At 34.1% G+C, this 25,681-nt stretch overlaps 1 protein-coding gene across 5 annotated transcripts in view; it reads left to right on the top strand.

Annotated features, from left to right (window-relative positions):
* SPOCK3 (SPARC (osteonectin), cwcv and kazal like domains proteoglycan 3) overlaps window positions 1-25,681 on the top strand; it is a 180,315-nt gene that overhangs the window by 93,041 nt on the left and 61,593 nt on the right. For 4 of the 5 annotated variants that reach the window (XM_071555166.1, XM_071555164.1, XM_071555163.1 and 1 more), the window contains one exon: window positions 17,784-17,910. The exons of the other annotated variant lie outside the window; for it this stretch is intronic. In XM_071555166.1, the coding sequence (XP_071411267.1) occupies window positions 17,784-17,910 (127 nt within the window). The remainder of the gene's footprint in view (window positions 1-17,783; window positions 17,911-25,681) is intronic. 5 annotated transcript variants of the gene reach the window in all.

Here is a 25,681-nt window from a genome sequence, read left to right as displayed (position 1 = left end):
TTGCCTTTGAATGGTTTCAAAACGAGGTACTGCATCTCACTGCTCTTTTCATGGAATTATATGTCAGACAAGCCTATGGTTTTGCTGTTTCTTCAGTTTCCATGGCAGCTGAGATCATAGTTTTCCTTCTGTCTGATCTCAAGGCCCATTTGCTTTTCTGGTAATCAGCCAAGATGGCAAGTTCTCTTTGAGCACACTTCTGCAGTGCTGCAGCATCCCCAGACAAGAGCTTCCTTTATGTACTGTCCTGGAAAGACTGAATAGTATTTGACAGAAGGATGAAATAAGTGTTGTAGATCAATGATCATGAGAGTAATTTGGAGTACCAGAGCTTTAGAAATTATGGGGGACATGCTTAAAGGGACAAAATTTTTGTTGGTAGCAGATAGCATTTGCATCTTTGCTGGCTCTAACTGTGGTGGAAGTTGTGTTCTGTGTGCTGCGCTCTTAGCACTCTTCTTTCATCCTGTGAAAGAAAGAGGATGTACTCGAGGAGGGGAAAACATGCTCTTTCTCTATATATACTTACATAAATTTTATTTATCCAAGTACTTCCTTGTGGATTGCTGTGGGAAGGGAGTAGTTGCCTGCGCCAGAATCTGTCATAAACAGGTAATTCAAAGTATGTCTAAAATAGAATTTTTCATTGATTCGTTCAAATTTTGGAGTTTGGTTAAGTGCTAGGCTTCATGGGAAACCCCCCTCCCCCCAAACTCTAAAGACTTTGTACACGAAATAATAAAATGCTTTGAAGTATACTTCATGCAATTACAGATAGAATTTGTAGAGTATCAGAATACAGTGTTATGAATACTGGGATACATTCATATGAGTGTTAAAGTCACAGGAAAGATACTCATCATACTAAGAGAAGTTGTCTACTCATTTTAGTTTTCAGTCTCTTCACTCTCAAGAGATTTGATTATTTGCATCTCCAGTGCTGAAAATCTCTGGCAACTGTGAGTTCACACATGTGAACTTGGGGAGGAGGAGAGAGGTTATGAGTGTTCAACCAAAAGAGAACTGGACAGGAAATAAAACGGGGTGAGTCAAAGGAGGAATGCTGAAGGTGGTAATGGATATTTCATAATACTTGCAGTGGAATGTGTACTTTTTCTATACACAGAGCATATGTACTTCTTGTTGTCATTTTGAGCAAAGAAAGAAAGGATATGTGCTGACACCACAATGTGTAGGAGCTCATTAAGGCTGTGGAAGCTGGTAGCTAACCAGGCTGAGAAAAGTGGGAAAGTTAATCCAACAGAGAGCTATCACAGATTTACAGGTCGCAGTGAACTGTGTGACAACTTCCTCTTAGATTTGTAACAGATGATTATAATATTAATTGATGCATAGTGTAATTTTCACTAAAACTAATATTCAGTAAATCATAGGCTATACAAAACTAAGCAGTGTAAAGGTGAAGTTCTAAGGAAGCAGTTTAGCTGCAAGTGAAGAGCAGAACTCTAGAAAACTTGGAAAAAAATGGAGAAGGGTTGTTACCTATCAGAGAATTTTAATGTAGGCATAACAGTAAACATGGAACAGTGCCTGTGGTTTCAGCTTTTACTAGAATTCTTTTGCAGTACTCCATGATTGTCAAAAATATTTAAGCCTAACACTTAAAGGTGAAAGAAAAGAGGTGAGAGCTCTTCTGCTTCAAAATTTCTCTTTGCTTTTATCTCAAACCAGCTGAAGGGGACAATTTAGATGTGAGAGTAATTCAGTTGCAACCCCAGTTGTTGCACAGTCTGTTCCAAGATCTGACTGTTTTCAGCAAGAAACTGGTGAAGACTCTTTGAATAACATTTAGAAACTTGATTTGTGTATAAGTTCTGAAAATGAAGAAATTTAAAAACATGTTTGGAACAAAGATCATCCTCCAAGTCAATCCCAGTGTCTTTGATATATTAGAACCTAGTGACTAATCTGGTACTTACTGAACCTGGTGGAATCTGATAAAACAGCCTATTTTTCTTCTTCAGGAAGTAGAAAACTGCAAAATTTATTTGATACTTTAAATAAATCAATCGTTAGAGGCATTAAAATATTCAATGCATTAAAGATGTGTGCAATTTTTCTAGGTCTGCCTCTTTCATGAATTCCCCATCAGACATAATGTCCCCTGCCCCATTGTGAAGGTCCTGCTATGCTCTTCTGAGTTTATGTAAAATGTGCGGATTAACACAACAGTCCCCTGCTATGGCAGAAATAGATTGCATGTGTCTGCCATGTTATATCCATTGCATGTTAAGATGGAACAGGAATGTTTAAAGATTTGACAGCTCTTGTATAAGGACATTGAATTTCTTTTTTCTTTCTTTTGGATTTTTTACCTTCTCCAGTCATTTGTTCTTAGATTTCAGAGTAGAAGCAATTGTAACGCAATTCAGGCATTTCAGATCCAGTTTTTATTTCATGTATTAGGTATAAAATAATCTCTAGGGAATTACTTAGAAACAAGAGATCATTCCTTTTGTAGAATTATCTCTTCAGTTATGATTTATTTTCTTTCTCTTTTCAGATTATACCTTTTATGCCTTACAGTCATTTATAGTCCTTTCTCTGTCTTGTTTTTGTACTTTTTTTTCTTTATGATAACAGCTTATACCAATGTACTTTTAATAATATAGGGAAGGTGTTCATAAGAGGAATATATTTGCCTTGTATAGAAGTACACATCTTTTTGGGTGTTCTCTACAAGTAGCTGATTTCCAAGAAATATTAACGGCAACAGATTCAGATGAGCCTAGCAATTCTTAAACTTCCCGCCCTATTTTATTCAGGTTAAGGTAGGAGAGGTGACTTAATCCTGGTAAAAACATTTCGGTTACAGATCAAGATCACCTGGAAAGTGACAAGAATTCACTATTCATGAATAGAGAGTCATAATATGAAACATTTATCTAAATTAAAATTAAGAAACAAAATATTATAGTGGATCTTTTCCTGCTATAGCTCCACAAGGCAGGCTCCAAAGAAGCATGCAGACTGAAGTTCTGTAAGATGCACAGCTGTGTAGAAGGTGAGCAGTACAGAGAGCTTAATGATACAGAATCCACTAAGCGTTAGTGACTCCTAAGAGTTCTGTGAAATGAAGTTAGGTTTAGTGGCAATGGTTCCCTGCCCCAAGTCTGTGTGGAACAGGACCTGAATTTAGGGATTAATAAAAATTTTCTAATACTTCTGCCTGCAGGCACAGTCTTTAAGTTATCACAGTTTCACTACTAAAGTGTATTAAAGAGAGTTCACTTTATTATAGACTCACAGAAGCTGATAGTGGTAAAGATGTTACATCACCTAATCTGATTTATTAAGGTAGAGGAGTTGGATAGCTTGATAGATTCTGAGTTAGTACTTAATCTTGTTACAATTTCCTTTAGGGTTTTGAGTTAAATGACATTTTGAAGTGCTGATTTGGTCCAAATAATTGGTCATCTAGACCATTATCTTGCCTGGGACTCCTGCCTTCTACAGTTTCTCTGAAAAATGTGGAAAACTAGTCTAAATACATCTTTATATGTGATAGATTAACAGAAATTCTTGCCTGGGTGTGTACACCTTAGTATTACAACTTTAGGGAAATGGTCCATCTCAGCTTGGAAGTGATGAGTGTTGGGTCCTGAAGCATAAAGTGGATTAACCCACATGATGTGACAGAAGCTGAGAGTAACACAGATTGCACTGAGAAACCAAGCCAAAACCTCTTGTTTCCATGAATGTGGGTACTGCCCATATGAGATTATTCCCCCAAGCATAAAAAGTGATGAAATCCAAATATGTGAGAGGACTGTTTGATAAGAAATGAACATACAAAGGTAATGCACACATGGGCATACATGCATGTACATACATACATATGAATAAATAAGTACACATGCATATATATTCTTTTTGTTCATATTGTGTGGATACACATATCCCAGATTTCCAAAACGTCGTACTTTGAAATATGAGGTGTTTTGTTACTACACTTGCTTTACAATAAAAGAAAGAGGCTTTTCAATTTAGACTTGTTACCATTAAGTTTTGATTTTAAAAAAGGAAAAAAAAAGCTGTAATTACAAATCTGTAGTTACATTAAGTGGTCCAAGCAGTTTTTGAAAGCTTTATAGCTTTTCTTTATCTTTAGGTGCTGCAATGCTTTCTTATGTTTTTTAAAAAAAAGCCAAACAAACAAACAACAAAAAACTGTTCTAAAAACCAAAACAAAGGACTTGCTTTGGGCAGATTTTGTGGAAGATACAAACACCACTATTTAGGATGTCATCATTTCACATTATAATGCTACTGAAGAAGGCCAGCTGGTGCAGTTAAGTTCCTTATTGGAAATTTTTGTCTGATTCATTACTGTGATTTGTAGTTGTACAGAGAAACACTTAATCATTCTTATCCTCCAAGCTCTATTGAATCTACTGAAGGCTTTCTGGTTCTTTGCATAATTTGTGCTGCCAGTCTGCCAGCTTGGCAGGGTTTCAGGCTTGTTGCATTATCTGTGTTTGTTTGCACAGGAAGTGTTGCTCCACGTAGGTTGAATTTATAGTAATTCTTTTGTAATAGGCTAATGAGCAGCACTACTTTATTCACAATACTGACATTATATAGCTTTGATTAGTCCAATTATTTTGTAACTATGCCATTGTGATCATTCTTACACTCTACAAAGTACTGAAAAGGAAATTTGCTTAGCTGTAGCTTAATTGAACTTGCTGAGAAAATAATTTGGACCCATACGTGCTTAAGAGAGGTGAAAATTTGAATAATTTGTAGATTTTTATAAGTCACGCAATTTAATTTATTAAAGTAAGTAAATGAAGCTTCTTTTTCATGCTCTGTTTCGTTTCATTGGGGAGGAACAAAGGTGACAACACTATGCATTGTATGTTTTGCGTGTCTTGTGAAAGTGTGTGCATTCCTTGGTGAGCATGTGTTTCTTCCACTCATTTTTAGTGAGAGTTTAGTGGGGATACACAGTGAGAGGAAAACTCGATCCTCTCATGGAACTCATTCTCTCTCAATACGGAACTCTTGTTAACAATAGTGGAAAATAAATATGTAGATTTTGTTGTATATTGCAGTACCTGTGTTGTCTGTTTCAGCCTTACAATTTATTAAGATTGTAACTTAGACTCAAAAATGGCTGTCCTTAATAAAAAAAAAAGCAACATCAAAACCACATTATCCAATCGCTGTGCCACTTAACCTGTGTCTGTAGAAACAAAGTATGAATATTTTAATGTTTGGAGTTTGGTTTTTTTTCGTGGTATGCAATATATATTTTGTAGAAGATCAAAGCAAATTTAAATAAAGGAGACCTAAATGGAGCTTTCCTACTTTATTTATTAACAGAGCAAATGTTTTCCACTATCCTTTTCCCACTCAAAATTCATTATATACCCTTTTTTAAGGAAAATATGGAGTCCTACATTAGACTAATTCATATGGACTTCAGGTAATTTAGGAAGTCCTGAGCCTAGTCATGTTCTACCTGCTCCAGTAAGGTTGTTCAGATTGTCAGTTGCCTGTAGGAGTGAGAGGGTGCACCGGATAATCAATTGGCATGAAGAATTTTTCTGTGATCATAAGTGTCCTATTTTCAAATTCTGCAATGAGATTATAAATTAGGATTGAGATTTTTTTTTAAGGAAATGGATTCCAGCTTGCTATTTCTTTCTCTCTTGCTGAGAGTGACAACCCTCTAAAAAGCAGTGAGTTAAGACACTTCTGCCATAAACTAGATAACAGAAAAGAATGTGATGTCTTATCTAGGAAAACATTGCTCTTATAGTGTATAATTTCTGACTAATCCTATGTGGGCTTTTCTTGTGTTGTTGGTCTTCTAAATTGGTCTTTTCCCTTACAATATTCCTAAGAATCTACTTAAAAAGATGGCCTTTTTGTTAAAATATTAAGAATTAGGAAGACAGTGCTTATAAATGATTTCTCTGTCCTTAGCTGTAAAGTTGGGGTTGTAGCCCATAGCAATAAGAATTATTGTGTACTACTGTAAACATGGAAATAAGAGGAAATTACAATAAAAATTATAATAAAACCTTTGAATATTGTAGACAAGGTGAATCCAGAAGCAGTTCAATGGCCCCATCTTAAAAATACCTGTCAAGCTTTTAATTGTTGTAGTGCTTTAAAAACTAGCTGCCAGTATCAGTTTTCGATGTACTTTATTAGAATATATTATCAATTCCAAAACAGCTGATGCAAACATTTGTGATCAGTTAGTACTTAATTTGGAATTTGTTGGTGGGTTGTGTGTTTGCAGATTTGGGGTTTTTTTAATTTTGTGTCTTACAGTGTTACTCCAAAACTGGGTAATAGAATAGAATGGAATACAATAGAACTTCAGGATGCTTGTATGTGGAGAGTTCTTTCACAGGTTTTATAATTTGAATCCAATTATAATTAGGTGCTTTTATTACTACTTAGCATCAATTCTTACGCATTTCATTTTATTTGAAGGTTTTGGTTCATAAGTTGTGTTTATAGACTCAGAATACATCTCTTGGTTTGCTTATGTACCAGTGGTGGCAAAACTGTAAAGTGTGTGAAACTGAGTAAGGGTAGTATTTAGGGAAGAGAAAGCATTGTACTGATTTCCATTTGTATAAAAAAATACATTTAAGGTTTATAATGTTGAAAAAACACATTAATTGTAGTAGCTGGAGATGTTTGTCATCATAAAGTGAAGTATTTGCATATATTGGTACTTTAAAGTAAAATGTACTACTGTTTTTGGAAACAAAACAGTGTACTCAGGGTAGTAAAGGCATGTCAGGAGTCACTAAATGTCTTGTTACGTGGTAAGTTATATAAAGGGGTTTGGTGTCTGGTAATATTTTTATCTTTCATTTAAAATCAAATGCTAAAACCCTTTTCGTGTGTCCAGATTGCCAAAAGTATGGCTTTTTTCACAGACTTCTAAGTGTTCTATATCAGATTCTTATTGCCTAAAAAATGCATCTTTTATTTTTTTCTGTTTTATGTCAAACACTTTATATTGAAACACTTATACCATAGGAATAATTTTTCTAAATCCCTTATGCATTTTGTGCATTAGTAGTGGTAACAATAATAATGATGATAAATTCTTAAAGTAACAATATCATTAAGGCTGGATTTAAAGCTTCCTAAATTGTTGGACTACTGCCTTTTAATTCAGGCAGTATGTGTCCCGTGGTTTCAGGGATGTTCTGGGTTTATTGTACATGTGCAGATGAACCACAAGATGTGTGGCACCATAGATTCTGTGTCCAGAAATCTTAGACAAATACTCAAATTTTGTCTAGAAAAACCTTCTGAATGATGAGGCAAAGAAGAGGTTGTACCTGAGGAAACCTGTATTCACAGTAGCTGTGACTCCACTGTGTTCTGGTTTGATTCCTTTGAGGGAGACTTCTTTCAAATACAGACCTTCAGTGATGTATTTCAACATCCAAGGGCAGGTAAACTTTGGGGGTAAAATTTATATAAGCATTTTATGGTAGTAAAGTGTTGATTTTTATAGGATTGCAAAGGTGCAAAAATTTAGGATATATCATAGTTTTATAGGTTGCCTGTTACCTGAAGGTGCAGGTACAATAGCAAGATTAATACCTACAATATAACAGTTTTCTAATGGACACAGACTTGCAGCTCCTAGACTGTTAGAAAAAAGTAATAAAAAGCAAGCACACATAGCAAACAAAAATAGTCCCGAAACAAGAATTCTGTTCTCTCCTCTGTTCAGGACAATTTTCTTCACTCACTAAAGAAGTAGAACAATTAGTAGACCACTGAACTAGTTCATAGCACCTATGGATCAAGCCATACAAAATTATCATCCGGGCTTGTGTAATAATAAATACTACATTTTCACTGTGATTTAAAAATATCTAATTATTGATGTTTTCAACCATTGTGGTGCATGATGACATCATTTTCTTATTCTGTTGCCCAATTATTATTCCTTCTCTCTTAACTGTAGATTATTTTAGTGCAGAATCTAAAATATAACTGTTGTAAAATACAACCTTTTGAATCTTAGAAATAATGCCTCTGGGAAAGATGTTTCACAGAGGAATATACCTACTTTTTTTCTTGCCAGACAGTTTCGTATGTGATGAAATTTTAATTATGTAACTTTATTGTAAGTCTGGGATTACTTCATTTCTTTATCAGCTGAAGGTGTGAGCACCTAAGTATTTCTGAAAATATTTACATGTCTTGAAGAATGCATTCACCTTGCCTTTGCCTTCATCACTTGTGCATTAATTTCCAACGAATGTTTATAATACCAAGATTTGCGTACTTATGAAAGCTAATTTTGATCCTGAAATTTAACACTAGTTATGTTCTACGCTTTTGGTATTGTACCTTCTTTTTAAAGAAGGAAAAGGCAAATAAGAGAAAAGATCACTTGAGAGGGAGATTTAAGCTGGGGAGTAGAGCTATAAACATATGACTACAGGAAAGTGATACTCTGAGCATATCCATGGTTGATGCTTCATCTTTGGGTTGTGTTAATAGAGTCTTTAGAAGTTATTCAGTTACAGCCAAGACAATTTGGATGATCTTCAATATCATAAAAGAAAGTTGCATATCTGTGAGGATGGGAGAACTTGCTGTTCCCTGATTCATTATTATAGTTAAAGGTGGAGACTTCTGTATTCTTTACCTTTCTACCCATAAAATTTGTTCATAGAAAGCCAACAATAGCAGCAGTTTTTGGGTAACTTTAGCCCTTTTTCTTACAGATTTGATGTGTCTGGAAAACTGAATTTATTTCATACTCTAGAATTGTACTGACCTCTAGAAGTTGTATGACATCGTATGTATGGCCAGACTTCACAAACAAAGATTTGGGAAGGGCTCCTCCCATCTGGATTTTTTTTAGATGAGGCACAGCGTGCGCAGAACTGCCCCCCCGTTTCAGTCCTGAGGTCCATCTGCCACGGCTGAGTGAGCTTGGACAGTGACAGGGAAGTCCTCAGGACTATCACAGCACCCCGTACTAACTGGGGCTGACCCTGCTGAGCATCCGAGATCTGACGGGATCGGATGGCAGGGAGGCATTGAACTGCCAGGAGACAGTCCCTACTGAGACTCAAACTCAGGTCCTTGGGATTCAGAATTCAGAGTGCTCTCCATTACACCATGGAACTGTTAATAACAATGTCATAAAAATTGATAGAAAAAGACTCATAAAATATGTTTGATTTTTTTTAAATGTATAGTTCATGTATAGTATACATAGAACAGTGGAAAAAGGAATCTTTGTGTAGAAGAACTTGTACAGATTTCATCACTATTTATCACTTCAAATGCAAAACTGTATTTTATATTCTTTGCTTTCTTAGAACAGAGGAAACAGGTTCTGAAGCATCTGCCTTAGGATAAAACACAAGTGGACACAAATTGAAAAAAGTTCCCTTGGGGAAAAAAAACTGAAAGTAACCTTTCTGGGAGAAAGCCAAAATCCTCTTATCAAACTCATTAAAAAAAAAAAAGGTTCTTTGGAGGAACATCAATAGAGGATACTACTGGATTTTTAAGAAGTAAGAAGATTTGATCAGATACATTATATGAATATGTAAAAAAGTGAAAAGTTTTTTTGGGGTGATGTGTATGGTTTTTTGTTTTGATTTGTTATTAGTTCACGTTTTTTTTTTAATCCAGACGGGAGTTGCATCGTCTTAACATTTATGTTATGTCATTGCTGGGAAGATGGTTTGTTTTCCAGAATGTTAGAAATGCTGTTCTTGAGAAAGTGCCATCAACTTGAAGAAAGCTTAGTGTGGTATATGACTATGAATGTGCCTTTTAGTAGATAAGAGATTACACGGAGTGGATCTTTTTCAAAAACTAAACAAGTGGATGAGTTTAGGAAGAAATGATCAAGTACAGAAAAAGTGAAAAGCTTAAATGGTCAAGCTATACATTATTTTAATTCCTACACTCCATTAGTTCCCTTGCACAAATAATGTTTCTTTAGTTACCTTCTAGACTTACTATTGAGAAGGAAAAAAAAAGATGTTGTTTTGAAATTGAACAATAACTGGTATTTTCTACCTATAAGCCTCTATACTCAACTGTTTGGGTAATTTTGAAGGGTGCAAATAAGCTTTTTAAGTACTTCAAAGAAAAAAATATTTAGTCTGCCTACTAGCTCTAAAATTCAAGTGATTGACAAAGCAGACATATGACGATAATATTAAAGAGAGAAAATGGAAATCCTTCTTTCAGATATTGTTTACTGTGATGCTTATAAATGGTTTTTTCTTCCTCCTTTTCTCTCTTCATTTTCAAACAGACACTGTGACTGATCCCACATGAGGAAAGAAAGAACTGTGAGCATGGGCAGCAGCAGTGCAACTTTTTCTTGCCAGGCAATGAGAAAGATAGTGTAAGAATCACTTTTACAGAGTTCTGAATCTGATGAGTGGAAAATCAGGTTACTCTTATAATGTGAAAGAACATTTTTGTAGCAGCCAGTGTTTTGAGCCAATAGGAAAATTAGCTGTTTTCTAGTGCAAGCTATTCTGTAATGATGTTCAGCATAAAATAGCGAGTCTTGTAGGAGTGGCCATCCTAATAGTAATATTAATCAAAATATTGTCACTATTTGTCTACTTGGGTTGTAGAAGTGATTATTAATTATTTATGTTTTATTTAATCTATTATTTGTTTTAAAGTTATTTTTCTTCACTGTTTTTTTTAATGAATCATAGGCATTAAGATGGTTTCTGCTGACACTGGACTATCTAATGCAGGTTAAAAAAGCATCATATTATGCAAAACAGAATCTGAATTAATAACTTGGACTTCTCTCTCAATAATAGATACATAATCATTAAAAATTAAAGCAATACTTGACTTTGCAGTTTTGCAAATTGGTAATGTGCTGAGACATAGGACCCACATTTAAGTGACACTAATCAAATTGGGTTATTGCACTTCACTTCTTACGAAGGAATTTTGGATTCCTCTTCAACAAACTGTAAGAAAGTAAGACATGAGACAGTCCTTTGGTTATTAGATGTAGTTCTTAAAATTATCTTTATTGACCAAAGAGAACTGATTTCTATCTTTAAAAAAAATCAGCTTTATTAAATAATGTGTAAATGAAAAAGATTGGAAAATGTTGAAAAAATCTCTGCTTTCTTTTGGAACACAATTTATGTCTTTTTACAATAAAACTAATACATAGTGAATACATTTATATTCAAAGAAGTAAACTCTGCAAGGATGAGAACATACACAAAATCTAGGTAACTTTCTGTCTTTGCATAAATAGAAAGTAACAGTTTTAGAACTATTAAGTAATTCTTTTAGCTTTATAACATGAAAACAATTCTGAGAAAAGGTAATAACTCTAAGAAAAATGATTAAAACATTGCATTATTACAAGGTCAAGCAGATTAGCATAAAAAGGACTGATGAAAGACATTTGCATATCTTGGCAAATGGTCAAAAGGTTAAGTCTTAAGTTCATAAAATAATATACTATTAAAAAAATCTTCCTAATATATTACATTCTTTTTTTACCAAAGTTGAATATGTGCTTGTATGAATCTCAGTTTCTTTTTTAATTCTGCTTATGCATTTTATCAACTAAAATATGTATCAAATTATTTGAGGCCTCAGTGCTGGAATCACTTGAAAGTGAGCGTCCTATGTAATCACTTGAGCTATTTAAACCTTCTCAACTTTATTAGTGTCAGTTTCTTCTGTGAAAGAGCTAAACACTGACTATTAGTGAGAGATATCATGAAATCTTTAAGATTTCACAGATTAAAATAATAATAAAGCCCTTTTTTTAAAAAAATAGCACCTAAATAGCTGTGGAAGTTAGGAGATTTCTTACTGTCTGTTCAGTGAGGAAAAATGCATATATTCATTGAAAGAAAAGAAGTCATGTTTAGGTCAATACTTTCATGAAGTGGAAAAGTCTTCTAAACAACTTGAATTAGGAAAAATAGTAGGTGACTTGATAAACTTAAAAATTATGAAGTCAATATTGCCAAAGTAATTTTGTATGATCTATAATACATGAAAACAATATCTAGCAAATGAAGCATCTTGATCATTTAAATGACAATACTTTTTTATAGTTTCAAAAGTATTGAAAGATCTTTTTCTGGAACTTCCCTGTTCTCCAGCTCCTGTGTTGAAGGCCAAAATAACTATGCTGAAGAGCCAAATTAGGCATTCTGTGACAGGTGGATTGTTCTGCCATATGGAAACACCTGCTTCATCCAAGTTTTTCTTCCATCGTATGCTTAACTAGTAAAACTAGTTATGATCTTGCTCTCTGAACTGCTTTTTTCAAGCAGTTTTTATAGGTCACAAAGGCTCTGTAAGCAAGATACATGCTACCTAAAAGTGTTATTTATCACCAAATATGTACAATATTTAGCTAGGACTAATCTGCCTTCAGACTATGTAAAAATCCTCTCCATCTCTTGCAAGTTGCTTAGTGGGTCCTTGCTGGCCAGAGAATTAAGTACATGTGTTGACTTTCACAGCTCATTAAAACAGGCTTATCCTCAGTGTTGTTTAAACATCTGACTGGTTTTACTTTTATAATTTTACAACTTTTCATACTTGTCGTTTGTTTTCCCACCACCCCTGACTGACCTTATGTCAACAATCTTCATTCTGTCTGCAGTTTTATCTGTCTTATATTCTATGATTCCACTCTACATAATTTCTGACAGCTCTTTCTCACAATTTAATTGTTTCCTTAGAAGTGTGTGCCAAGGTTATTAATCCCTGCCATATTTAAACCTCAGTTCTTAGGAAGAAGGCTAGGCAGTTAGCTGTGAGTTAACTGTGAATTATGTGCTATTTGTCCCTAGTCTTGTGGTCTGAACTGCAGATACTTGAGAGGTGGCGGTGTGTACTGTGATGCCTCATTGATCAGCACGTCTAGAGTTTTCAAAGGCAACGAGAATACGGTTTCTGCACAACTCTTATCTTTACTGGGCAAGTCTAAAATTTTGACAATCTCTGTGGCTCAGGACTTCTAAGTGGGATTTGTGGAGTAGGAAGGAATAAAAAGCAAAAAGTTCACAAAAGTCAAACAGCAAATTACTTATATCTGTGACTTTCTTACTAAAACAAACAACCCACCCTGTACTGTGCCATTCTCTGACCTGATGATCCACTGAGTAGTTCAGTAGATATTCTGAAGCCATAAAAATAAGGGTGAGCACTGTTTCCATTATCACTAGGTGAGACTACACTCTTGCTCATCTGCAGATTTCAAAGAATTCAATATTTAATGTCTATACTCTATGGGAAGGTCCACTCTTGTTTCTTGTCATCAGTAATACTTTATACCAGGTCATAGAAACAGATTTTTTGGTTGTGTTCAAAGTGTAGGATAGGGTAAAAATGGTAAATACTAATTTGTTTAATTGTCTCATTATCTAAAGATTGTTTATGCTTCAGTGTCTCACTTGTTTCTCTTGAAGCAATGTTATATACTGCCTAGTTTAAACAGATCTTGAGATAGAGCTGTTACAGTTAGAGTTAACTTGCATCTCTGTCTTCAGAAAATCTGTGTGCATCATTTCTGTAACAGAAAATTAGGTCTGTGATACACATGAATGCTTTCCATATCTCCAGTATTTGCTAAGCAAAATCTGCTTCAGCTATGTTTATGTGACCATTTCTAGTCAAATACATAGGCAACACATGGAATTAGGTCAGACCATTTCAGACTGAGGTAGTAGGCATATCTTTTGACATTTGAAAGAAACAGCTCAGAGAACTGTTGTTTTCTTCTAGGACACTTCTGCATGAAAAGATAACTTTCCTAGAAATCCAGGCAAAGAAAGCAAATTAGATTTTATGATACAAGTGGTTTCTTCTGATTATGTTAATCTGACACAGCCTGATTGTGTCCCCCAAAGGCTGTAGCAAAACATAATCAGGCAGTCTCTCTAAATTGGAATAACACTAAAATCTCCTAAAGATGCAAATGTAGTTATTAGAGAAGAGTTGGAAGAGTTCTTTCAAAGATTAGTTTTTAGTAAGTCAGTATTTATTCTACCAGTCTGTATTTGAAGAAATTTTTTTGAGGATTATCAAATATAGCTATACCATTTTTCAAGTGAATTGGGCACTCATGTATTTCATAGATATTATTAAATGAGTCATGTTGCTTAAAGCTAAATTTTAACTGGGTTATATTAAGCATTCTCAAAGTATTTGCACGCACAATCACTGTGTATACAGGAAGGTAAATTTATGTATGCAAACAGGTACATAGGCTAGAGTAATTGGGCAGATTGGCTAATTATGTTTCTAGGCAGACATGCACAGTTTGGTGTATGCAAATTAATGCAATCACAAGCATTGCTGATAAATTAAGCCCATATATTTAATTTTACCCCTTAGGTGGCAACCATGTCACATAAGGTGAAGCTTGTGTATTCAGTAGTAGTTATTTTATTACAAGACAAACACCAAAGCCCTTTTCTGGAAATTTAGAAGATTTGTCGGTGGAAGAGGTTGACTTTAATCTGTCATCATATATTTATTATGACAACATACTAACAAGTGCAAGAACCTTTGTAGTGATTGCGGTAGAATCACAAAATTAAATGGCAAAATTTTATTGGCTGCAAGTGGCAGTGATCTGGGCTTTCTTCTTCCGTATTGAATTATATAAACAAGGAAGAAACAAGTGATTTATTAAAGTGAAGTAACTGACTTCTTTGTTAGCTATTTTTTTCTTGTCTAACATTTTAAAATGTAAAAATGTATTGCTTTATCTACATATTGCACAGAAATGATGTGGTTAAACAGTCTTTTTGTACTTACTTCATGATACTGTGGACATACATCAATGGTCTTAATTCAGCATGATTTATATTGTCACAGTAGTTTCTCAGTTACTTCCATGTCAATAGTTTGCATGTGTGCTCATTGCCAAGATATAAAAAAAAATAACCACAACACCTGGTTACAGAGAAATAGTTGACAGAAACAAATCTGATGCAGTTAAATAATTATGAAGGAAATGTTTATGAACCTACATTACAATTTTTTCATGTATTTTATGAAATGCACATATCCACAATAACTAGCTTTAAAAATATTTTTAATTGGCTTTTCATATTTGCCTGTCATCTCAGTGACTGACAATCAAAAGTAGCTGTTCAGCATCTTTGCTAGTAGAGAATCTAGTTTCAGCCTCGTTGTATAAAGCTTCTGAATAGATATCCATATAAGCCATTTCCATCACAAGTTTAGAAACATATAAATATATGCTTTTTACAAAAATATTATTAGTTATATAGAAACTCAGTTTTTTGTAGCAGTGATCTGCTGAATGTCTCAGGGGAGTTCTGTGTAAAACAGGAAACCTCACCTTCTTAAATGAATAACATGAGACAAGCAAGCCTAACAAAGCAGAGGTTAGTTGAGAGAAGGTAATCTGACTACATCAGGTATTTCCTGTTTTTTTCATACCTTTCCACTTGTCACAGACCTATGGTTTCTCTGTTCTGAGCTTTTGTTCTAGATTCCATCCTCCTTGCGATCCTCTCTGAGACAAATCATTCTCTGTTCCTTCAGGTGATTTTACTTATGTCCATCTAGAAGGGATTTTTTTTACCTTTCTCTGCCTTTGCTTGTCTTTATACTTCATTCACAAGGGTGCACATATACTAAAACACTGAAAGTACCACTTGTCCTTTCTTTGGTGTATTTTAGGCATCTACATCCTCTCTCATATTCTGCTTGTCTCTCAAATTCTGCTTCCTGTTTCTGTTTTTTTTCTGATATCAACAAGCTTCTCCCTGTTGATGTCTGGAACTTTTGCAATTGATTTGTGCAGTGCTTTGAAGTTACTGTATCTCTGATAAACAGAAATTGCATCAGGTTGATAGTTGGGACACTGGTCCTGTCAGTAGCCTCAGGCTAATGGGGCACTTCTGCGTAATTATGAGCTAGAAAAGTAGTAAGAAATAAGAGAAAGATACAACCAGCTCTGTAATCTAAAGATACTGAAACTCATGTGAATGATTGGAAAACTCTCAGTCAAGTGAGAGGAGCAGCAATAGTCAGATTATTACTATATATTATACATAAGCAAAGGTACAGTTCAACTATGCTTTCCTTACTATAGTAAAAATGAGACAATATTTACTTAGTCTTCAAATTATGCAGTGCAGCAGAAAGGATTGTTATTTCTTCTTAATTAGGGTGGTATGTTTGAATTGTTTCCTGTTTTTAATACTTCCTGGTGGGCATAAAAGCTTCCTGTATTGATGTTTTACCACTCACTGTGCTACACATAACTAAGATGAAGTTATTACAGGCTTTTTCATCAGTAACTGATAGCTTCTGTGTACAGCATTTCAGGTGCCTGTTGACACTGCAAAAAAATCTGTTCATTTTAAAATTTTACCACACAGCATAATCTGAATGTACACTTCTATAATTTACATGGTTTTTTCTTTCTTGTAAAAGACCACATTTACAGCCAAAATTATGCAAGGCATAAAGTCATTAGCGTAACTTGGAAATGGACTTTTGTTTTTGGTCATCACCAGTTTACTGTTAGGTGTGTGCTTTTAGACTTTTATGCTGCTAAATATAAAACCAGAGTATGAGAAGTTTATTTTCTCCCATTTCTTTTTATTACTACAGACAAGTTTTCTCGAACAGTGATCCACTACTAGCAAAGTAGTTTTAGATTATCTCTAGGTGAACCAACCTGAAAGAGTTCTACTTCATTGAAGAACCTTTGATTTGAGTTTTTTATAGGTTTGAACACGTGTGTGTGTGTCCTGGTACATCATTGCTGTATTCTAAAAGTAATAAATTTTAGATTCTTCACTAAGATCCTAAGCAGAAAAATACAGTAGAAAAATCACACGTGTTTATATGTGTTTTATTTGTATGCAAGAAGTTAATATGTAAAGCATATTTTTAGGTCAGTCTATGAATTGGGCAACTCTCATAAAACAACTGTTTCAGGATACAGTAGCTGCTAAATGTCTTCATAGTTGAAAGAAGCAATTGGAAAAATGAATTCATAAAAAATACAAAGCTACAGAGAAAGCATGTCTGTCTGAAGATGGCCATGTGCCCCAAACTGAAGACTGCAAAAGTATTCTGAAGAAGCGTCAGTAATTTATTTTAGACTTTTAGTCTGACCAAGTATAGCTAAGTTACAATGATCCATATAGCTCTGTATATCTGTTTGTGTGAGCATACATATATATGCTTCTGTAGATTGATTTTGTGCCCCAGTGGATTTTACTTTTTTTTGTCCCTTTGAAATTTATATCGAGTGTTGATTGAATTTTAAAAATTGTAATCTGTGAAAGGCAATGTTCAAAGTGGAGCAAACAGTACTCTGAAGGACCACCTACCTGTTTCTATAGAAGTATTTATTATATATTTTTATAAAACTTAAATGTTGCCTCCTTAAACACCAGTATTGATACAACAGTTCTATTAATATTATTCAATAACAAAGAGTAAGTTCCACGTCAGACATCTTTTCACTGATCAATAAGTTTAACAGTTGCCAAAGTCTCATCTTAATCATCTTTTTCTACTAATATGTCTTAGAAAGTGAAATCATTATGAGTAATGTACAAAGGTGAGCAAGCGTATACCAAAGACATTGGCAGTATTTTACTTAGAAGAAAACTTTATGGTTTAAATTACTTATGGCTAACTGTTTGTAAAGGCTCATTAAATACCCTGAAATATGTTCTGGTTTTACTACTACTTATCAGAATTACATACTTTTTGTTTACTTACAGTATGAAAGAGGCTGGTTTAGGCCATAAACAGTGGAGGGGTGGTCCCATTTCATCAAACTGCAAGCAGTGTCCAGTAGTTTATACCAATCCTGTTTGTGGATCAGATGGTCACACATACTCTTCTCAGGTAAGAATTAAAGAAAGAACTAAATTAATCTTTCATTGTTCCAGTCAATTCCAACTCTTTGAAAATAAAATACTGTATTATAACAGAATTCAATATTTATTTGTTTTGGCTGAAATATATATTGCAGACTGCAACCTACAAGAGTTCTAGTATATTGCATGACGAAAACGTGAAACAGTAGCAGATCCTCATCAGCATAATCTCTGGAGCAGCACAGTGTAAGAGTTCTCCCCAGTCTAACAGAGCTCCAGGCTGTCTGTCTGCATCAGACACCATGGCAGGGTTTTGAGTAAGCAAAAAAGTGTTATGTATCCCCAGCTGAGGGTAGTATAGACAAGTCAGATTTTCCAGTTGATCATTGAAGGTATACTTCACCATCCAGGCACCTAGACAACCTAGATGTAACATATCCAGAAAGAAATGTAACAATTTAAATAATTTTTGCGTACCTTTCCTTGCAACAGCATTTTATGAGTATTCAGATCATAACTAAATCTTCCTTCTGTAGGCCTAAACCCTCCTTTCTTTCCTCTCATGCTTATTTGGAAACAGAATAAGAATTTCAAAATGTTACTGTATGTTTACCTAGTCTTTTTTTGGATGAGAGATTTTGTGCTGCTCATTCTGAAGTCCAGAAATTGTGGGACTGCATTAGTACAGGGCAGAGGTGAAACTTGTGAGATGGTGAGACTTCATAATGCTGAAAACAAATTTTGTTTAGCATCCTTTCTTAAAACTTTCAGTAGGAGAATGGTCAGTCCATACTAACAACTGAGTCCTCTCTAGCAGAAAATAGTGTGGACTCTTGATGATCCCATTTTTCTCAAAAATGGCATACAGTTCAGTTCTGTATTCTGTCGTACTGACACTGCAGCCTTACATTAACAAATTGTTTCATTACTAGGTAATTTCCAGTGCTTCAAGAGAAATATAATAATAGATTAACTTGATGGAGTTGTAAAAGCTCTGTGTTTGTTACTTATAAAGAAAAAAATTCTTATAGCATTTTTAACAAAATATATTTGGTATATTTCCTAATATTTAAAGATTTTTAGTTACCTTTTCCTTCATTGAATTTTTTGTTGTTTTTTTTCTTACAATCAAAAACTACATCTGAAGTTTACAAAGAAGAATTATTTTCCAGGAGTGACTGGCTGCTGGATTGAACACCAAGTATCCTCTCCATGGATAGTTTCTTCTTGATAAGATAAAAACCATCAGATATAATTAGTGCTTCCTAAACCCTGACAATTTTTATGCTTTTATCCTGAATCTTACATTAGAAAATGATTTTTTTTTACTAACTCGAATATTTAATTATAGGTTTTGGTCTAGAATCCTAGTTTTCCTTTAAAGAAAACAATTAAAAGTTTTCTAATGCTTGCACCATGGTATCTGAGGCCTTGCACGTGAATTTTGAACTCTTTGGCTTACCAAAAAAAAAATTCCTTTCTGTGACAATATGACTTCTTTAGGAATTTGGAAAATACTCCTATTTTGTTTCACAGAAGTCTCCTGGCCATGTTACTTTTTATGAGCTAGAAGTGTGCTGACATCTTACTAGAAGTTAGATTGTACCTTCTTTTAGTATTTATTTTTCCTTGTCATTTGAAAGTTCAGTCAGTTTTTACATTCCAAGCGTAGCCTGCACATAGGTATAAAACAAATGACAGTCTTAAATTTTTCAATTTAAGTAGATGAAGTAGATAAGTTGATAATAATACTGGATGAGCAACTTCTTATTTTTTAAATACTGTATCCATTAAAATCTCTCCCTATGTTCTTCCTTGTGTATTATAAGCATCACCTTCTGTTTTAACCTCGTGCCTTATTTCCTGTATTATTATACAGGAATGGCATATTCTAAATAGTCTTAAATGTAGAAGTGATCCTTTTGGCCTCTCAGGGTCTGGTCTGGAGTAGCTGTACAGAAGTCTATAAATATTGAGGAGATGCAGATATCTTTAAATCAGTTTATGTACTAAAGAGGTGAGGCTATGCTTATCAAAGGGAGTGGTGGGAAATTAGTGGATTAAATAGACACACTGTTTCCATTCCAGGGCATTGTCAGTGCTGCAGTCAGTGCAGTAGTACATTATCCAACCTCTTTGTCCCTTACATGTATGTAATGCACAAGTAATGTAGCATCAGAGAGGGTTTTCCTTTTGTTTTCCACTACCTCATAATAGTAGATTTCAAATCCAAGTTTATGGCAGCAAAATGCTAAAATAAAAATAATTGCCATAGTAGATCTCTATTAGCCTATAAATATTTGGTTTTATTTCTTTTCAATGATGTATTTCATATTATATAGTGCAGTTTCATCAAAATAGAGGTCCCCTTGTAAGGTTATTTTGAGAGCAGTGGTTTTAAAAATTGACATAAAGACAAATATTTGTGTTCCTTTACTCCAGGCAAAGTTTGGTTTCATTGTGTCATCAACTCCAGTTGGAGTTTATACAGCAATTTTCATGTATTTAGAATGCATTCATCAGTGACTCTAAAAATGGTATAATACAAGGTCATTAAATAGTAACAGTATTGTAGAACACAGCCAGGCAGTTGACAGCTGACAGTTGGATGCTGGTTTTGGGAGTATACTCTCACTTTCAGGACAAGCCCATGCAAATGCTTGTTTTAAGTTATGTAACTGTAGATATTTCACGTGTATGCTTTGCTTTGAAAAGCAAACAAGAAGAAAGATGATATAATAGGTGACTACCTAGAAATCAAGATTATCTTCTAAATTGAGCTTTCCCAGAGTTGGGTAAGGATGTTTTGTTTTCCACTATTTTTAGCAGGTTATGTTTGCTGAGTTCTCGGCCCACAATTAGTCACATGCAGTCATTATAAAAGAAAAGTATCAGATGTAAGATGCTCATTATTAACATTACAGGCATGTTGAAATGAAAATATTACATACTCTGAAATATTGAATAATCAAAGTGAACATTAATCATTGTGTGAGAAGAAATTCAGTATAAAGAGGTCCTACCCCTTCCTTGCCAGGGTGTTACAATTTTAACTTACTAGCCTTTAAGTAATACTGCATGTCTTTTATGCTTGGTCTGTTTTTACCTTCTGCTTTCCTCTAAACTGTGGCACTTGAAAGTGCAGTATGCATTGTTACGCTAGGAATTCTCAAGCAGTGCTGTAGAATAGGACTTCGGTACTCCCACGTACTTGACATTCTCCATGAAAAATGCCTGTACAGCTTTCGTAGGCTGTTTCTAGCTTCATCTTTCCTGGGATCTATAGGGAAGGAAAAAGGACATGGAGTGCACCTCAGATGGGATGTTTTGTGGCAGTAACCCACCTGTTGCCATTCTTTTACTCCAGGGATGCAACTCACTGCTCTGCAGCTCACATTGTAAAGCTGGTGTAACTGTGGATGAGATGATAATATTCAGACTTGGATGCTTCTGGTGGAACATTTCTGACATATTGTTCTGCATTATAACTGGACCTTCTGAAAAATGGCCATGAGGAAAAAAAAATATGTTTGTGCAGATGAATTGTCTTTTGGGTGGTTTTTGCATATTTTGGTTAGTTTTCTCTCTTAGAGGGACTGTGATTGACAATTAGTCCCACTATAATAAAATCTAACCTTAAATAAGGTCAATGAACAGTGTTTTGAGTATTTTGAAAGGTAAACACCACCAAATAATCATTGAAATATGCCCATTACCCCATGATTTTATTCCAGAATCACCTTGACAATTCTATTGTTAGCAACAATTTGTCCAAGATAGTTTCACATTGAGTGAATTTTTAATGAAATACATTTTCTCCTACTTACGAAAACTTCATGTTATTGATGACATTTCTGTATGTATAAAAAGCAATGAAAATCATGTTTTGCAAAAGTAATGAGTATAAACTAGATTCTCAGACTAAGATGGAGAATATTCAGAAAAGTAGTAATAAAAGAGGATAGAAATTCTCGAAAGACTATGCAGATAGAGGGCTATGTGGACTTAGATTTTTTTGTAATATTGACATACATTTTTCAGCCTCCCAAATTATGATTTCTTTCTCATCAGAAGTGTTGAAAGACACTCAGTAGATCAAATCACACTGTGTGAAGGGGTGAGGTTAATACTGATTGTTTACTCCATCCAAATTTTATCATTTTGCATTAACCTAAATTGCTAGATTTTTATTCTTATGGTATCCCATATTTAACATTTTTTCCTTTTAAAACCAATGCTACCTTTATTCATTTCACATATTTTTAAGACTTTTACTTAATAATCAATGTTTCTTAGCAGTGTGTTTCATATAAGACATCTAGTTTGGAGGAAGCATAAAAATGTGTATTGACATTTTAAATCTTTGATGTTATTTTAAAGATCATGATTTTATAAAAGTTAAATTGATTTAAGTGTAGTAATTAGCATATTGTGAATTTTCAGATCAAATGCCTGAGCTATTGAGAGAGATTTTCTGCTTCAGAGGAGATTGCTAAAAATAGAATTGCCATGACAAAACAGATGTCTATTTTGTAGTAGTAAATGAAAACCCGATTCAATGTATGTCAGTCTTGCTTCTTAAACTGCCTAATCCACTATGCCTTTCCATCTTTATCTGACTTGTTACTAAGCAATCTGCTGTAGATTTAACTGTCAGTTGAAATGTAGCCAAAAATAATAAGGTTAAATCTTGGCCTGCCATTTTTAGTAATAAAACAATGTAATCTCTTTGAAATAAATTATTTGACAGCAGCAGGTCTTTACTTTTGTAGCAGGAACAAGCGGCTTCTTCCAGGTGCTCTGCCAGCATTGATTTGTTTTTCTAGTAAAAGTGGATTTTGTCAAAAGGGGCCTCTCAAAATTAAGAGTTGTGTCTCTATCCCAAACAATACGCAGTCAAAATCATCCTGTTCATAGTGGAAAAGTTTAATCAAACAGAACAAAGTGTTTAGCTTTTAAAAAGACACTCTTATGCACTGTTGATGCACCTCACATTTACACTTGGCAAAAAACTGAAATACTGTGAAGTTTCATGTTTCAGACACCATAACAGAAATTTAGACTAACAGAGCTATAAACTAGTCATATTAGCACAGAGAGGAAGAAAAGCTTCAGCCTTCGTAATTTGGCAGATATCAATGACGCAAAATATCTGTAACATTAAGGAATCATCTTCCAAGTCTTACTTTTTTTTAAAAAAATGGTAGTTTTGAAAAGGTCACAATGAAATATTATAAACATGAACCAAGTACTATGTAGATAAATTTAGACATACCAGGATTGTTTGAGTTTTTTCAAGTTTTCAGTATTTCTAATGATTAACTGTGAATTTACTGTGTTTTTACATACTTAAATTTCTCTGCTTAGAATATGTCTGTAATTTGCATTTTTAAAATTATGAAGGGAGGATGATGTTTGGGGAGTCTTCTGTTATATGTGTGCTAATCTTATTTAATGAACTTTCATAAGACCAACATTGTGATACTAAACAAATACAAGAAGATACTAAAAGAATACAGTTCTTTACCCACAGAAAAGTGTCTGGGATTCAGGTTGTCTGATGAGATTCCCAGTAACCATATTCACTTCTCACGCAAAACCATATCACTTTAAAGTATCTAAAACCACATAAGGAAATACACATCTAGAACTTTCTGGGTTGTGTGAATTTTGCAACACTGGGTGTTACCATTAAGTTCCTGTTCAATTCAGGACTCTTTGAAGCATTAATATTCACCTGCCACCCTGATTTTGTGGGGGGAAAACAACAAAAAAAAGCCTAACCACAAAAAGACAAACAAACCGACAACAAAACAAAAAAGAAACTGAAGAAATTGGTAGTTGATACTCGGATATGTTGAAAATATTTTAGCCAACTCTCAAAACAAATTCCTTAAGAGAATTCTCTTGAGAATATGGAGTCCTTCAGGAAACCTGCCTTCTTTGCAGCTGAATCAGTTGTCTCCTTCAGCGGTATGGTTCTAACCTATCCTAACTTCAGTCATTTCTAGTGAAGTGAAAGAACTGTACAACGTGTTTATTTTTAAAATGTCTAATGACTTTAAGCTGTCTGCTTTCTGCCAAATTTTCAAGAAGCAAATAACAATAGACATCCACACGTTCAGACATTGCTGCTTGCTCTGCTTGCTTGTCTTTCTGCATCATCCTCAAGATCAAAGTGAGATTAAGTATTTCTTAACAAACAGGTCTACTGTTGGGTGAGTTCTATAACTAAAGTCCACAAAGAACAGATCTGGACATTGATGAGAACTGAAAAATATGACTGAGTATCAGAGGTAGGTCCTCTGCATCACAAAATGTGTCAACAACAACAACAATAAAAGAAAGTAGGTAACATCTTAGATAATCATGGGCTTACTGGAAGAGTAAAAGAAGAGCATAGCAAAATTTGCCACTCCAGCTCTTCATTCAAGACATGATATATGAAGACTTGACTTTGTGTGGTCCTGCTTTTAATCCATTTGTGTTTGACATAGAACAAGGAAAATTTTTTACATCTTTTAGAAATGAAGTTGTAGTAGCACAAAGTGGAAAGATTTAGGCACAGCTCTGTGTACTTGTACATACGATACATCTGTTTAAGCTCAAGAAGAGATATGTAACCTGGAATTTCATAAATATTTTTTGTCACTGGTAGCACATGCAGCCTTGTATTTTGGACTGTTTAATAAATTAATTCTAGTAGTCTGAGTTCAAATGAATTTTAGCATACTTTTTTCCCCATCACAATTGACAAAGAAGAATTTAAATGTCTTTGAAACTTGCATGGGATAACCAACCATAGACTAGTTAGATCTGTCCACATTACTTTTATTACTTTCATTATTTTTTCTGTAATTGAAGACTAATGAGCATGCCCTTTAGGTGCTATTTTAGCTCACATGCAACTTTATAAATATTTCAACTTAGATATAATTGGATAAATTGAACTTGTTTAATTAGTGATGCAATCAGCCAGCATGGCTTAGGAAGTCATATCACATTAAAAATATAGTGATAATGCATGTTAAGAAGGAATAAGCAGATTCTTTTAACAAAAAAATCCATGCTTCTACAAGCAATTTGTCTTATTACAAGCTTTTTTAGCTTTGCTATTATTTTATTTTACTATTGCCCTTACGCAGGAATTTGCATGTCAGGTGAAAATCAGTGATCCTTTATTAGCTGACTTTGAACAAATGTAGTCACCTAGTTTTTAGATGATCATGTAGGAGAATTGAATGGTTTTGTTCACGTTTAAAATTTTCCTTTGAATATTAATTTTCAAATTTGAAGTGCAAACTTGAAAATGTAAAGTTATTTTTATCTGAACAGTATTACTTTTTCTATTTCTCAGTTGCTAAACTCTGAATGCCAGCAATAACGTAGACCAAGGATCTCACATACATGTGATGTTGAGTGACTGTACCTTTGCTCTGATAAATATGATGAAGTTTTAAACAAGAAGCCTGACAAAGTGCTGGGAATTGGACTATACAGGGAAGGGTTCTGAATATGAGTCACAATTTATGGACTTAAGTAAATGTGTGTATATGTCAGAAATAGAATTTTTTTGTATTAAACATGTTTACAAGAAGCTCTTAGTATGTTTTCAAACTGTATCAGTGTTTAAATTTTTGGAATAAGTCAAGATCAGAAGAAGTAATACTGGTTTGTTTTTTTATATTTTTACCCCTCTAGTTAGTAAGTTTTTTAAAACACTAACTATTTTTGTATTTGAAATACCTTTATGAATTTATTGTCTTCAAGGAATATTGAAATATTAATTTGGAAATGAG

The sequence above is a fragment of the Pithys albifrons genome, chromosome 5 (assembly GCF_047495875.1).
Source record: "Pithys albifrons albifrons isolate INPA30051 chromosome 5, PitAlb_v1, whole genome shotgun sequence".
Classification (NCBI taxonomy): Eukaryota; Metazoa; Chordata; class Aves; order Passeriformes; family Thamnophilidae; genus Pithys; species Pithys albifrons.
This window is presented reverse-complemented; position numbering and strand designations above follow the sequence as displayed.